Genomic DNA, 12,861 nt, shown 5'->3' with positions numbered 1-12,861 from the left:
ACTACTTCCCTGGTTCCTCAATGCCTCCTCATCCTCTAGGTGGTCCCCAGGTCCCCAAGTCCTATATGGGCATGGTTTTCTCTCCACACTCACTCCCACAGGAGTCTCCCCTATTTCACAGCTTCGACTTTTACTTCTATGTCAGAATCTGGAACTCTGTCTTCCCCTGATCTCATCACATCCCCAGTCACTAACCTGGGGATTTCCAACCTGTAGGAAGAGGAATCTGGAGGGGCGTGGGGCTGCCATTTATTAAAAGGTGTCTGGGAAATAATTATGAACTTCTGTCTGGTGCTCAATAAATAATACAGTATGTGTGTGACGCATGAAGTTACTTTTCAAACATCTGTACATGCTGCTTTGACTGATTTAATTAAAAACATTACTGAATTAACAGAAGCTTTTGGTCATTTATGTAGGCTTTCAACCAACAGATGCCAACCAGAAGAATTATTTGCCATCACCTAACATGTCTATGTAATTGAAAAGACTGAATGTGAGCTACCAACACAGCGTAACTGCCTTCCAATCCAATGAGCTTCGAATTATAACAAAAAATAAATTAAAAAACCACTGCAGGCCAACTCTTCAAAGAAAATCTAACATGGATCCCCGATATATGAAGTATTAATACATAAATCCATACATTAAAAAATTGTGTATGGGGGGCTTCCCTGGTGGCGCAGTGGTTGAGAGTCCACCTGCCGATGCAGGGGACACGGGTTCGTGCCCCGGTCCGGGAGGATCCCACATGCCGCCGAGCGGCTGGGCCCGTGAGCCGTGGCCGCTGAGCCTGCGCGTCTGGAGCCTGTGCTCCGCAACGGGAGAGGCCACAGCAGTGAGAGGCCCGTGTACCGCAAAAAAAAAAAAAAAAAATTGTGTATGGTATCATTAAATTTTTTAAATACTTAAAAACATTTTAAAAATAGTCAAGGCAAATGACTGCTGAAGCCTGGGACACAAGTTCAAAGCAGCCGGCGTACTGTTCTAGCACCAAATTCTCCATGGCTTCTGAGAGTCTAAGCCCAAACTTTTTGACCTGGCATGAAAGAGCCCAAGTCTATTTCAAGCCTTTTGTCCAACAGTTCACCTTTTGGAGACCTCTGCCCTTGCAGACCAGCTGGGGCCTGATTCATACATTAGCCTACTCCTCCCCCGTCCCCCCTCTCCCTCCCACCCCTGCTTCGTTCAGGCCACCTGACTTGCCTGAGTCAATGTCCCCTTGATGCTATCCTGTGCCTCCTTAATGGCTCTCCTTACCATCCCAGCCAAGTCTCCCCTTGTGAATTCCTATTTGGCAAAGAATAAAACATTCCTACTTTTGTTCTGAAGTGTGCCAACACTTTCCTGATTATTTCACTCTAGGGAAATTTTTGTCTTCTCATCCCAACTAGAACTTATTGTCCTTGCAGGTAAGGGCATTCTCACAATTCTTTTGCACACTGACGTACACAACCTACGGCAATAAAGACTCCCGGGCTTGCCAGACTAGACTGTCTAAACCTGAGGACTGAGAGAAGAAAATTTTAAATGTGGAGAAGGAATAAGGAAGTAGGCAAGAAATAATATAAAGGAAAACCTGGTAAAATATGTGAAAATTCCGCTCTCCGGGGTTCCTCATCACCACCCTAGATTTTTCCAGAAGGAAGTTGGAGATCTTTCCACCATCTGGTTCCCCACCGGGACTGAACTGGATTTCAAAGTATTTTCCCTGCAAGAAAATTAGGGATTTCCTTCAATGGTTGGTGAACAAAAACATGATGTTCCAAGCAGGCTTTGGATATAGCATATAATTCAAGGAAATTCATTAATGAAAGATATGTTTCTGAATTACTCCCAGTTCTGGTCTAGACTTCCTCACCATTTCCTATCAGACAATACCCCATGCCTTTGTCCAATCACACAATTCTGTATTGAGAGAGAGAATCTATCATTCTAACCTGACTAAATAAGGATACGCTCACTATATCCCTTCCCATTTTCCCCCAGTAGGTGCTTGCCTGCTAAACCGGAAGCTGTGAAGAATAGGACAGAAAGTCACATGGTCCCCTTGATCTAACAAGAGTGAACTCTATCTGCCTCTTTCAGAGGAAGCAAATTTTCCCTTGGGCAGACTTACTTTAATGGCTTTGAGCAAAAGCAATCCCCTTTTACCTCTGGAGCATCTAATATGCTTATGTAAAATAAAAACACTTGGTTATAAGTCCTTTCCAGCTAGTTATGGGTGTGGGGATTTTTGCTGCTGTTGTTAATACTTCCTTTTAAATTACTGCTAATAGGGAACAAAAGAGAATAAAACCCTGGAGAGTAGCTGGAAAAGGTGTCCAGATTGTTAAGCAAATGATTTTTTTTTCCCCACTACAATCTAGTTTCTCTCCAGTTCTCAGGAAGGTCCAAGATGGCAAAAATAAATGAAGAAAAAGATGAAAATGTGGGTTTTAGGGAGTGGTGCGGCCTAGGGTCAGACTCGAGAGCATGCCCAGCCTAACTGCATTCACATTTAATATTTTTAAAACGTGTATGCTGATGAAACCCCCCCATCTCAGGGCTGAAGCCTGCCAAGCAGCAAGTCTCCAGCTAGAACCATAAACTCACTAAGGAGAAGAAAAGCCTGCTGCGTGTTTTTCCTGCTGCCGACAGCACCTAGTACCTGCTGTGTTCTTGCTAAGGTATTCGCCAATTCCAAAAAGGCTACAAAGGAAAGCCACCATCTAACTGTCTATTTGTCTATTTGTTTTACTCTGCTGACTCCTTCCTCTCCCAGAAATAAACCCCAAAATAAACATCTAGAAGCACCACAAACCGCAGCTATCCCGAATTACGGTGGTTCACGAGAAAAGTCTGCTAACAAGACCCCTCTGCTTCCTACCGTGGCCGTCCTTCGCCATCTTTCCCTTTGGCCACGTTCTGAAGGGAATAATTCAGTGCCCATCTGTGTACAACCCTACCACCCCACTGCCATTCCCTGTCAACCTGGGGATGGAAATGAAACAAAACAGGACATCAAATCCAGGAAGGGCAGATGTGGTAAACGGCAAACTCTCAAGTCCTTCTGGAAATGGTTCACAACCTTGGCTACATGTTAGAAAGACCTGCGGAGCCTTTAAGAAATGCTGCCCTAGGGGAACTTCCCTGGTGGCGCAGCGGATAAGACTCTGCACTCCCAAAGCAGGGGGCCCGGGTCCGATCCTTGGTCAGGGAACTAGATCCCACATGCATGCCCCAACTAAGAGTTCACATGCTGCAACTACGAGTTCGCATGCTACAACTAAGGAGCCCACGTACTGCAACTAAGGAGCCAGCAAGCCATGACTAAGGAGCCTGCCTGCCGCAACTAAGACCCAGCGCAACCAAATAAATAAATATTAAAATTAACTTAAATTTTAAAAAAGAAAGAAAGAAAAAGAAGTGCTTCCTGATGCCACCCCAGACAAGTAAGTCAGTCGCTAGGGACTGGCACCCAGACAGGAGTAGCTGTAAAAAGCCTGGGTGTTTTTTATATGTGGCCAAGTTTGAGAATCACTGTTCTAATGTAACAGAAATGCTTATACACAACTCAAAATTGTAATATAAAAGGCAAAATCCCTTAGGAGAGAGCAAAAAGTTTAGTTTTGTTGTAAAGCAGCCTGGGGGAAAGAGGAAACTGTATAAAGAAGGATATGATATTTCCATTAGTAAATGAAAAGAAACCTCAACTCTTGGTAATGTTCTATTTCTTAAGTTGGGTACTGGGTACCCCAATGTTCATTGTATTATTTTAAAATAGTATTTGAAATATTTCATAATGTAGTTCTTAACACTTGGAAAGATTTATAAGTGGAAATAGATGAATTTTTATAATTCACACTACATATCCATTTTAAGTGAAATTACCCATAATCCCACCCCGATGCCACTTCTGCCTCCTCCTACTAATCACTGTAATAGGATATTCAAACGTGGATTTGCAGACACCTTAATTATGCTTTATATAAATGTGCATTTTAAAATAAATAGGACCATATTATAGATATTGTTTTGTAACCTTTTTAAAAAGATTTAACATTATGGATATCTTTTAAAATAAATCATTATTAACAGGAAACGTGGATATTATACCCTAAAAGTATTGTTGGGTCAAAGACAATGAGTCTTTTAAACTTTGATAAGAATTGCCAAATCGCTCTCCTAGGAGGTGTCAGTCTTCAACCAATAGCGTCTTTTCTCCTTAATGTTTCATGATCTGAGAGACAGAAAATGATATATGGTTTTAATTTACATTTCTCTTATGATTAATGAGAACATCTTTTGATGCCCCACCAGACTCCACTACGTGTGTGCACGTGTGCACGTGCGTGTGTGTATGAGAGAGAGAACTGCCTTTCTGTACAGTTCTCCCATCTTTCCATCAGGGTTGTACGGAATTCTGTAATCAGAAAAATAATAAATGCTGGGTATTTTTGTTTTGCTTTACAAAAACTGACTGCTGTAGCCTCCTTGTCCAAGGATAAAAAATAATTTATATTGGAAATATCAAGGAAAATATTGATACGGTTATCTCCCTGCTCTCTAAGGAAGGCAAAAGAAGGGGGATGGGTAGCTAGAGAGTTCAATTTGGTCAAGTCCATCTTTCCAAGGCAGAATGAGATGGACAACTGGCATTGAGCAGAAACATGAGAGATGAACAGATGAGTAGTTTGCAAAATACTGAACAGCGAGGAAAGCGAGGATAATTCTGACAGATAAAACTCACCAGGGAGCTCAACAATTACTGCATGAGAACTGAGCAAGAATTCTCTTGGAAAGGGAAGCTTCCTTCCAAAACAGAAGGGTAAAAAAGAAACCGTTTTTCTCCAAAATTCTCACTTATTTATTTTAAAATGGTCCAGAATCCACCTCACAGATGGCTCCCTAAACGCTTTACTGCCAGACATAATCTATGGTTGAGATAAGATACAAAATCTACATAAATCAGAGCTACCGAGCACACATTCATTTCTTTGTAAATGTGGCTTTTTGTCAAGGGGCGTATATTCACGTTCGTCCATGCCAGCCTTCTAATTTACCCCCTCGGGAGACACTCAGAAAAACGTCTCAATAGGCATTCAGGCATTCGCCTGATATTTTCATTCCCTTGGGTAAGTGGGCCCGTTAGGAGGAATCTGTAGGCTAAGTCCAGTCACTTTTAGATGTCATTATGTCCCATGAACATGCAAAAAACGCACACACAAAGCCAAGAGGGGTGGGGGAAGCGGTCGGCTCCCTTTGGCTGACAGGGAGGAGGAAGTTTCTTTCCAGGGTGCCGGATCAAAGTGCTTCCTTCAGGGTCCACAGACCAAGTTCTATGAAGCAAAGCAAGGCGACAAGACCTGGGATCTAGTCTCCTCAGTTCTTTGTCAGGCAAAGAAGGCTTTTTCTCCAGGGCCCAAAGCAATCTCCTCCAAGACCAAAGCGGACACTTCCATTTTCCTTAGGAAGGCACCTCAAATTGAGAACTGGTTTCAAAAATTATCCATCCCCAAGGCCCCAAAATAACTTGAGTCAAAGGGCAAATTGAAGCCTGGCAGCTCGCCGCTAGAGAAAATGAGGAAAAGATAGAAAAGGCGGCCTCCTGATGATCTGTGAAAACCCCCTATTTCCTCGGGACCACAGGACTTAAATCAGGAATGTCAACATCATCAATCAGGTGACATTCTCTATCACAGGAAAGAAACTCACAAATCGGCTGGAGTTGTTGTTCCGGACCGTCTTGGCATTCCCGAAGGCCTCCAGCAGCGGGTTGGACTGTAGGATGATGTCCTTGACGTGCTGTCACAGCAAAAAGACCACAGGTTAGGAAGATGCGAACACCTACCCCACGATGTAAAGCCAGACTTTCCGAAGGACCTGGTTTCTGAATGTGGTGAAGGTGAGAGGCCTCAAATCCAGGTCCCTGGGATTTCTGGAGGATTTACTCTTTCCTCTTGACAGAACTAACCCTGTTTTTGTGGTCATGCCTTCCAGCTCCCTTGTCTTGACGCAGGATTCTGTGGGGCCAGGGTGCCACCGTAAATCAGGATCTGCAAACGTTCCCAGACTGGGTTTCCAGATCGGATGCTGCACCTTCATCCCGTGCTCCCTGTGTACGGGGCACCAAGGCAGGACGGGGCATCTCCTTCGGTTCTGACTGGAGGCTTTACTGTCACTACTCCTGTTCTACTCAACTTCTCTCCCCACCTACTGCATCCCGCACTCCCTCTCTTCACTGCAAGTGAGAGGCACCTTGAGGGAAATGAAACAGTTTCTCCTCCCCAAACAAAGCTGCGGACACAGTCTTAAGCTTCCCGAACTTTCATGTGTGTGAATCACCTGGGAATCTCATTACAATGCAGATGCCGATTCAGTAGGTCTGAGGTGGGGCCCGAGAGTCTGCATTTCGAACCAGCTCCCCGGTGCTGCGGGTTTTGCCAGTTCTTTCCCACTGGAGCAACAAGGGCCAACACTGGATTGTGTGGAACAATTCCTGGCCTACTGGAGGGGAAGAATTTGGTTTTCATACACCCCAATTTGATGTCAGACTGAAAAGTACAGAACACCCCATGGGCAAAGACAGCTCAACAGATAGGAGTTGATGTTGGAGAGGATTTTGAACAAGTGAGTCATTCCTTGTACTTCTAATTATTCACATGCTATGGTTAAACATGTTCCAGAAATAACAAGTCTCTGGCTTGTGCTCTTTAGCTACTGACTAATTTCAAGCCAAGAGCTCTGTATCCTTGTCCTCATAGGAAAACAGGAAGAGAAAAATCAACATGAAACGTCTGCAGTCTGGCCACTAGGTCGTCGCCTGCAGCAAACAGGACTAGATGAAGGCACTAACTACTAACTATGTAACAGCCAAAGTGCTCCTCTGCCACCGCCTGGACATTGAGAAGAGGACTGAGAACTGGAATTCCATCAACCAGGCACACGTCGTTAGCAATGGAAGGAAGAGTAAATCATGGATGGTCCCACCGTGAAGTTGGTTTCAAAGCTTAGAAAGATACTTCTAAGCATCCTTCTCCTTTAAAAACTCATGGATTTATACAAAATTTGCTTTTCTTTGAAAAATTAATTTTGACTTTGTGGGTCTTCATTAATCTTTCATACTTGTTGTCTGATGGCCAGGCCTGCCTACACCATTTATCAACACTCAACTGCTTGTAGGGACAGAACAAAAGAAAGACCCTTCCTTATCTCTTTCCTTCTTTAATTATTGTCTTTGTAACTGGGGATCTTTATGCATGTATCCATCCATCCCTCCATCAACTATCAAGATGTCCAACAGAATTCTGTGGCATGTGGTAAGCATATAGGGGGAAAAGAGAAAGAGTGAATTAAAGGAGCAGCCCGTACACAAAAGAGCATCCTGGATTCCTGGTTCCATGTCCATCTTCTACGGATAGGGTATGGACTTCTACGGATAGGTGGACTGTACCATATCAACCTAAGTCCTAGGGCTGTACCCACTGTCCAACATGGAAGCTGCTGAGCCCATGCAACATGGCCAGTCCCAACCGAGATGTGCTGTAAGTGTAGAACACACACTGGATTCCAAGGATTTAGGACACAAAGGAATGTAAGATAGCTCATTAATTGATTAGTAATTAGATGCTGAAATAATATGGGGATATATTGGGTTAAATAAAATATATTTTAAAAGTTAATTTCATATGCTTTTACTTTTTTTTTACTGTAACTATTCAATTTTAAATTATGCATGTGACATGCACCATCTTTCTACTGGATGGTGCTGCTCTAGCTCTTCCTTTCATTTGGTAGAGGAGGCCACTCTAAGGCCCTTTTACTCTGTGTAAGGAATACTGGCCTCCGCCTTAAGCTTTCTGATCCCCCAGGACAGGATGGAGCACTATTGATTTAGCAGACAGAGCCACGATAAACAATTTCGATGTGTCTTTTTTTTTTTTTTTTTTGCGGTACGCGGGCCTCCCACCGCCGCGGCCTCTCCCGCTGCGGAGCACAGGCTCCAGACGCGCAGGCTCAGCGGCCATGGCTCACGGGCCCAGCCGCTCCGCGGCACGTGGGATCCCCCCGGACCGGGGCACGAACCCATGTCCCCCGCATCGGCAGGCGGACTCCCAACCACTGCGCCAGCAGGGAAGCCCTCGATGTGTCTTTTTAAAGTCTACAGCTGACTATGGCAATAACATCACATTAAATGATTCTAACTAAAAAATTAATCTTTGGGGTGAAATCTACCTTGCATCATGATTTCTAATAATAATAATAATAATAAAAGTTCCCAGCAGTCTGTGCCAGTGATGAGCACTGTGAGTTTGGGCAGCCCCCTGTGGACCTTAGCCCCCATAGCCATCCTCCACTACTCTCTGGGGGTGGGGGTGGGGGGCTTCACCAGTCCTGCTGATGCTGATTCCTCTACCACAACGAGTAAAACTCAAGACAGAAAAGGCTGCATCTACTGCTTTCTTCATGCTGTCCTCTTGAACCTGCCCCTTCTCTGCCCATACTATAATCCCCCCCTTTTCTTTCTCCCTCTCCTGTGTCCTCGTTCTCTGGGTTTCCCCCCTTTCCTAATGTTTCCTGCTAATCCTTCCTCCTTCCTTTCCTTTCTCCATTTTAAAATCTTTGTAAATTTTTTGAATTGGAGATTTATTCACATCGTTCAGAAAATGAAAGGTTCGCAGCCACTCTCACTTTCTAAGACAGACCGCATTCTGCCTATGGAATGTGTTATCTCTCTAAATAAATCCATCTCTTACCTATCAAAAAAATAAAGTAACATAAAAAATAAAAGGTTTGCGAGGTTCTACACGGACAGATGCCCCTCCCCCAGTCTCCCAGTTTCCTCCCCGGAGAAATCACTATTATCAATTTCTTATGTATCGCTCTAGAGCTATGCTATACATATGCAAACAAATGTAAATATTATAAATATATGTTCTCCTTTTTCTCAAATGGTAGTACATTATAGGCAATGTTCTGAACTTTGCTTTTTGCAATTCATGATATAGCTTGAAGATCAGTCCCCATCAGTACCTGAAGCTTCATTTTTTTATGGCTGTCTAATATTCTAGTCTATTATGAACCATAAATTATTTCCCCATAAATTATATCACCAACTGAAGAGCATCTGTCTCCAGTCTTCTCCATCATCAAAAAATGTCACATCAAAGATCTTTACACATGTTATCATTTTGTATACATTTCAGGACACCTAAAGGTTAAATTCTCCCAAGCAGAATTGATGAGTCAAAGGGTGTATGCTTATAGATTTGAAAAATATTGCCGAAATGCCCTCCACACAAGTGTACTAGTTCATGTTCCTACCAGTAATGTGTTAGAGAGTCTACGCCCCTATGTTTTTACCAGCAGAGTGTTTAAAATACTACAAAATTGTTGCCATTTTGACAGTTAAGAGATAGTTTTTCAATGTAATTTTAATTTGCATTTCTCTTATTATCATGGGGGTGCGCATATGTTCATGTTTTAAGAGTCATTTATATTTCCTTTTCTATGAGATGGCTCTCGTGCCCTTTGTCTGTTTTACTTCTGGATTTGTGACCTTTTCATCGATTGTATATAATACTCATTACATATTAGGTATCTCCAGCCCATAACATGCTGTTTCTCTGCATATTTCAAGTTTCTTGGTTATAAAACCAACGTCTTCCCTGTGGAAGAAAAATTCTTTTTGAACAGCAAACGGAGCCTCTTACTTTCACACAGTGCAAAGTCTCACAATGGGCCATAGCACCAGCTCACCTGGACTTTGGGGCCTCCTCCAGACACCCTGGAGATGTAGCTCATGATGTATTTGGCAGCCACGGTCTTTCCAGCACCACTTTCACCACTAAGGAAAGAAAGACAAAAATACCCACCTGTGAAGTGGCTCATGACCAGCTCCCTTTCCTCTGAAAAGACCCCCTCAAAACAAAACCCAAAACAAAAGGAAACAGGCAGAAAGGAATTCAGTAAAAAATGCACACTACTGGTTGAGAAAGTTAAATCACAGCAGGATCAGGTTACCTCCCTGACTTGTATGATCACTATTAACATGGTGTGTGGGCCAGTGTTCTGATAACCATCACTGTGTACAGGACAGACAATTCAGCATTCTAAATGCCCAATAATAGGAGGAAGCATGAACAGGAACATTACGGAACATCAGAAGGACAGACCAGACAGATTACAACTGACAGGAAGATTGTAAACACTGCGGGAGAAAAGCACACGAAGTAGTGTTATGTGAAATAGATCAGATTCAGATTATATGTAAAACAGGGTTAAAAAACTGTAAAGAAAAAAAAGCCCATAAGAAAAATATTAGCAGAGGTTTTGGTAAAGGAAAAGATACTGTGGGAGACTTCTTTCAGTTCATTATTTTCCAAACTTTTAGTAATCACATATCTCTTCTCTAATTAAAAAAAAGAAAAAGTAGGCACTCTCTGGTTTCAAACCAGCGTTGAACTGATGCAAGCAACTTTATTTTAGAAGTTCTAAAATTAAATGATGAGGTAATATTAATCACATCCTGCATAACAAAGACTACTTCCGTTTGGTGGCCTTACTGCATAGGGAAAGCCTTTTGTTAATACCGTATAGTCAGATCTTCAAAATTCCCGTTTCTTCCCCCAAAATCCCCTTGAACTGATGGCGACCTCAATTCAAAACATGCTTAAGTCAGTCAGACTTCTCATCTCTCTATTGGTAGCCTTTGTACTTCCATGATAGAATTAGATGAAAGGAATCCATTATCATGGAAAATAATGGTGAAATTTAACATGAAAAATTCAGGCTGCTGTGAGTTCCTAAGACACTATTTTTGTTTGCTATCGGTGATCAAGAGTTTTGGGGTACAGAGCAAATATTCTGTGAACACCCAACCTAATGAACTGTTACCAATTGCTTAGGTACTCAAGAAAAGAGCAAACACTTGCTTAGGGTCCAACCAAGCCAGGTGGCCCCTATCCCCAAAAGGAAACTGAAATAAATTTGGAAATAATTTGCTCTTTCAAAACAAAACAAAACGAGGATTAGAGTCACCACCATAGCAAAACTCAGAACTCTGTTGAATTTCTTTGAACTAATATGTTATATGCTTAATTAGAGAGATTATAGGGAAGAATGAGGGAACCATCCTCTGTGAGGACTTCTAAAGGTCTGACTCCATCTGTGCAACTCATTCAGCATCCTAGTACTCAGCTCCTGACTTCCAGGTCACACGAATACAGAAACCAAACTGGTATTTCATAAGATATGGCGGAAAGTAGAAAACCAATGAGCCTGGGATGACGTGTCACACTGATTACAGAGCCATGCTTTCTCACAGGCACAAGTAGGTATAATAAATATTTCAGCTCCATGAGGAAGTTATCTGTTCAAATGGTCCACGTAATCAGAAGATTTATACCCTAGATCCAAGGTCAAAACATGCACTCTCACTCATTTGAAGCATAGGTTTGTTAACAATGAAACTCCCTTTTATAATGTTGTAAATCACGTGAACATTCAAGAATACCGGAAAGTCCAAGAGTACAATGGTACAACCAGCCTATATAATATTACACAGACATTTAAAATAATTAGAAAACTATGTGGCAACATAAAAACAATGCAATAAAGGCTAAGTGGCAACATAAGCAGAAGACACTGTACCTATAACGTGATTACAACTATGTAAAAATAATGTATGGACAAGAACAGAAATGGAACAAGGAAAAAGAAACAGTTCTGACTTGTTGGGGGGCTGATATCTGGACGATTCTTGTTTCTTTTGATGTGATTTCTCTTAAGGTTTAAAGTTTTGAGAGAGACAATTACCCATACAGTTCATATTTTTAAAAAATATGGGACTTCCCTGGTGGTCCAGTAGTTAAGACTCTGTGCTTCCATGGCAGGGGGCATGTGTTCAATCCCTGGTTGGGGAAGTTCCACATGCTGTGCAGTGTGGCCAAGGAAAAAAATAAAAAAAGAGGAACAGAAAACAAAAAAAACCCCAGCATTTCCAGAAAAAGTGGAATCGCACATCATAATGATAATCAACAGGATTAATTTCTTTAGATTATTACTATGTCATGAGTAAACAACTTTCATATTTAGAATTCCTTAGAGAAAGCTGTGAGTGTGTAAAAGAGAAAAGGAAAAAAAACAATAAGTCCTATTAGAATTACTAAATGAAAGTACAGTAATGTCCCCACTGTGTCTTTGGTTAGTAGTATGATTAGACATAAAATATTTTGTGTCTTTTGTGGAAAGAAAAAAAAAGGAAGAATAATGGAAAGTAACTCATTTCATATATTAAAATAAGTATGCCAGGTACATTAATAGGACATCTACATTCTCAGTAACACTGATATTTTTCAGAAGATTTAAAATAATTAGCTATGGCTGAACTTTGATCGGAATTTTCATTTCTTGGATTCAATTTACAGATGCTTAAAAAGAAATTTTATTGATCAGAGGCTGGTAATTTGCTCAGAATATGGTACAAGAATGGAGTGCTCCATAATTACTTGAAGCTTACAGTATACATAACCATAATTACATTGGCCCTTTCAGGGAAAAAACTGTTTCTTCCCCTGGACTAAAACCCATGTTAAAAGAATGTGAAGGTATCAGACAGATTATACAGCATATGTGAAATTGTTTGCTTTGCATCTCACAGCAATTAGAGCAATTTGCTTTGTTTATGGTTATAAGGCCTTTCTTAAGTGCCTTCACTTGACTACTAAAGTGGACCAAAAAATACTCTAGAAATGTATGTGCCTTAAAATTAGAAAAATGTCCCACTGGTCCCTAAGTCCAGCAGCCTATCAGAATCCTCAAAGTACTTAAAAAATGCCCATGTCTGGGTCTGTCTTCAGACCTGCTGAATCCTGGTCT

General features: G+C 41.7%; 1 protein-coding gene across 1 annotated transcript in view; it reads right to left on the bottom strand.

Annotated features, from left to right (window-relative positions):
- The window catches only part of MYO1E (myosin IE), a 204,753-nt gene that overhangs the window by 74,230 nt on the left and 117,662 nt on the right, over positions 1–12,861 (bottom strand). The window contains exons 5-7 of the mRNA XM_030878851.3: positions 9,742–9,829; positions 5,698–5,787; positions 1,580–1,711 (exon numbers count right to left, since the gene is read on the bottom strand). Coding sequence (XP_030734711.1) covers positions 1,580–1,711; positions 5,698–5,787; positions 9,742–9,829 — 310 coding nt within the window. The remainder of the gene's footprint in view (positions 1–1,579; positions 1,712–5,697; positions 5,788–9,741; positions 9,830–12,861) is intronic.

The sequence above is a fragment of the Globicephala melas genome, chromosome 2, assembly GCF_963455315.2.
Source record: "Globicephala melas chromosome 2, mGloMel1.2, whole genome shotgun sequence".
NCBI lineage: Eukaryota > Metazoa > Chordata > Mammalia > Artiodactyla > Delphinidae > Globicephala > Globicephala melas.
The sequence above is the reverse complement of the archived record's forward strand: the minus strand, read 5'-3'. Positions and strand labels throughout refer to the sequence as shown.